This window comes from Octopus bimaculoides, chromosome 12, assembly GCF_001194135.2.
Source record: "Octopus bimaculoides isolate UCB-OBI-ISO-001 chromosome 12, ASM119413v2, whole genome shotgun sequence".
In the NCBI taxonomy this organism is placed as follows: Eukaryota; Metazoa; Mollusca; class Cephalopoda; order Octopoda; family Octopodidae; genus Octopus; species Octopus bimaculoides.
In genome coordinates, this window is record NC_068992.1 from 17006939 (window position 1) to 17009673 (window position 2735).

Here is a 2735-nt window from a genome sequence, read left to right on the forward strand (position 1 = left end):
AATACGTTCGAGAATTGGTGTTGTAGTCATTTTAACGTTACTTATCGGTCAACAGACGCAGGGTGTGTAGCATCGAGTGCAAACACCCTAGCCAAGGAATTGAGTGGAAAATATAAATCACAGCACAGGCGCGGCTTTGTGATAAGAATTTGGTTCACAACCACCTGGGTCAGGGTTCAGTCTTACTGCACGGCACTTTGGTTTCGCATCTCCTTCTAAATCCTTAGGCTGATTAAGACCTTCTGAGTGGATGTGTGTGTGTGTGTGTGTGTGTGTGTGTGTGTCTGTGTTTGTCCCCCACCGTCGCTTGAATACCAGCATTGATATGTCTGCGTCCCCGTAACTTAGCGATTCGGCAAAAGAATCGATAAACTAAGTAACAGGCTTTAGAAACATAGTACCGGGATCGAGTCATCTAAATTTCTTCAAGGCGATGCCCCAGCGTGGCCGCAGTCTAATGACTGAAACAAGTAAAAGGGTCATGCTGGTTTGAAATTTCGCCACAAGCCCATCAATTTCGGAGGAAGAGCTGAATCGATCACATCGACCCTTACTTTATCGATAAAGATATGAGTGTGTACAATATATCGAGACTAATTAATAAAATATTGAATTGGATTATTATAATGTCTGTAGATGATCTTCTAATCCGATGAAACGAATTGTGTGGGCATAAAAAGAACGTCTTCTCTTTGGGAGTTAATTAAGAAGCATTTATAAGATTATTTGACCTTCTAAAGATGACAACCAGATGTTAATCTAATTATGTCTTTAAAATGGTTGGTTGTTTTTAATAATACCATAATCTTTGATACAGGGTCTGAATAAAAATGGCACTCTGCCGGTTACAGCGATGAATGTACCAGTTGATTCGATCAACGAAACAGCCTGTTCGTGAAATTAACGTGCATGTGGCTGAATACTCCACGAACACACGTACCCTTAACGTAGTCCTCGGGGGTTATTCAGTGTAAAACAGAATGTGAAAAGGCTGGCCCTTTGAATTACAAGTACAACTCATTTTTACCAGCTGAGTGAATGAGAACACAAGGTGCAGCCGAGAATCGAACTCACGACCTTACGATAAAGAGCTGAATACGTTAACTACTAAGCTACGCCCCGACACCACGGTCTGAATAAATGACAGGATTATTACAGCTGGAACGTCTCTGATCATCCGCCTACTTAGTCTAAAGATCATGGTTAACTTCGGGCTGTAGAAAAACAACAATTATTTTAAGAGTACTAATATCAAATTGCGAGAATTGAAGTCTCATTCTTTATTCGAGAAAACGTTATTTATCAATCACAGATAAAATTCAATTATAGTTGATTTACAGGAAGTTAAATCTACATAAAAACATTGAAATGCGTAATAAATTAAAACGTGCTGTATCAAGCTCTAGCCAAATCTCCCTGGAATTACATAGGACAACTTTAAAAACTTTTAAAAAGAAAAGATACATTGGATAAAGTAATCGTCGATACCCGCATCTGACGAAGTGGAAACGCTGCAATGGCTTTGACCGTAAGTCTTCAAAATCAAAACTCACCTGGCACAAAATATACACTTTTATGTAAATATAATGAGATGTTTATTACAAATTTGACTATGGCGTTTGGTAACCATCCCCTCAAGTAATCCAACATCACACACCAATATCCAGGAAGGCGAATTAAGTTACGGTTAATTTTTTTCTGTAAACAGTAATGGCGATAGACAAGTGTTTGGCGATCATAGGCGATACAGATACATGCGCTTTTCGAACTCGACGTTAGTTTCGAAATAATTTAATTGGTTGATATTAAAGTTATCTTTTATAGATTTTAAATACTGCTATATATGGACATTTTCTCAGGCAGTGACATAGGTAATTTTAGGTAACCAAAGTTGGTTCAATTCGCAGTACATATATTAGATTCTACTGTATGAATATTTAGTATGTTTAACGCTTCCTACAGAATCTTTTCCTCAACCATATTCTCGATATAATTAATTTTTCCCTCGCAATTAATTAAGTCAACAAGGATTTTCACATGTTGATGAAGATATCTGATGACCGAAATATCAAGCAATTGACTATTTTTTCCGCAATAGCGCGTGGATAAATGAATAGCTAAATATTAAAAAAATAATAATGATAATAATAATAATAAATCAGTGAGAATGTTTTAATAAAGTATCTACCCACCATGCATATGCACGTCCCACAGTGGGGCTCTCCTAAAAGCATTACATTTGAAAACCATTCTGTTCCATTTTGGTATACTTTTCCTTGGAAGTTACAGGCTGGATTTAAAAATAATGGTTAAGCGTTAAGAGAGAATATAACAAGAGAAAGAATGACATATTAGCTACTCTATATCTATTACTATTAACGAATCTCCACGGATACATATATATATATATATATATATATATATATTTCATTAGAATTAGAAACTTCGAGAGACATTAACTTAATCGTCTTTAACGGTGAAACTGGATGTAGATAAGGCTATAAATTATAAGTTATAAATATTAGGTTAAAACCACGTAGATGGACAAAGTCTTTTTTACCAACGGAAATTGAATGTAGTTTACGTTATGAGTATTTAGGAACGTCAATATATATGAATTAAATCGCTTTTGACGATGGAACTCGGGGTAGATAAAGCTATAAACACTAACGTGTGTATATATAAGATTTTGTAAGCTTAAACCTTATAAACGATCAACGTGCAATGACTAAAGA

The 2735-nt window shown here is 35.7% G+C and overlaps 1 protein-coding gene across 3 annotated transcripts in view; it reads right to left on the bottom strand.

Moving 5' to 3' along the window:
* The window catches only part of LOC106870547 (chordin), a 179843-nt gene that overhangs the window by 4744 nt on the left and 172364 nt on the right, over positions 1-2735 (bottom strand). The window contains exon 21 of one of the 3 annotated variants that reach the window (XM_014916669.2): positions 2193-2290. The exons of the other annotated variants lie outside the window; for them this stretch is intronic. Coding sequence (XP_014772155.1) covers positions 2193-2290 — 98 coding nt within the window. The remainder of the gene's footprint in view (positions 1-2192; positions 2291-2735) is intronic. 3 annotated transcript variants of the gene reach the window in all.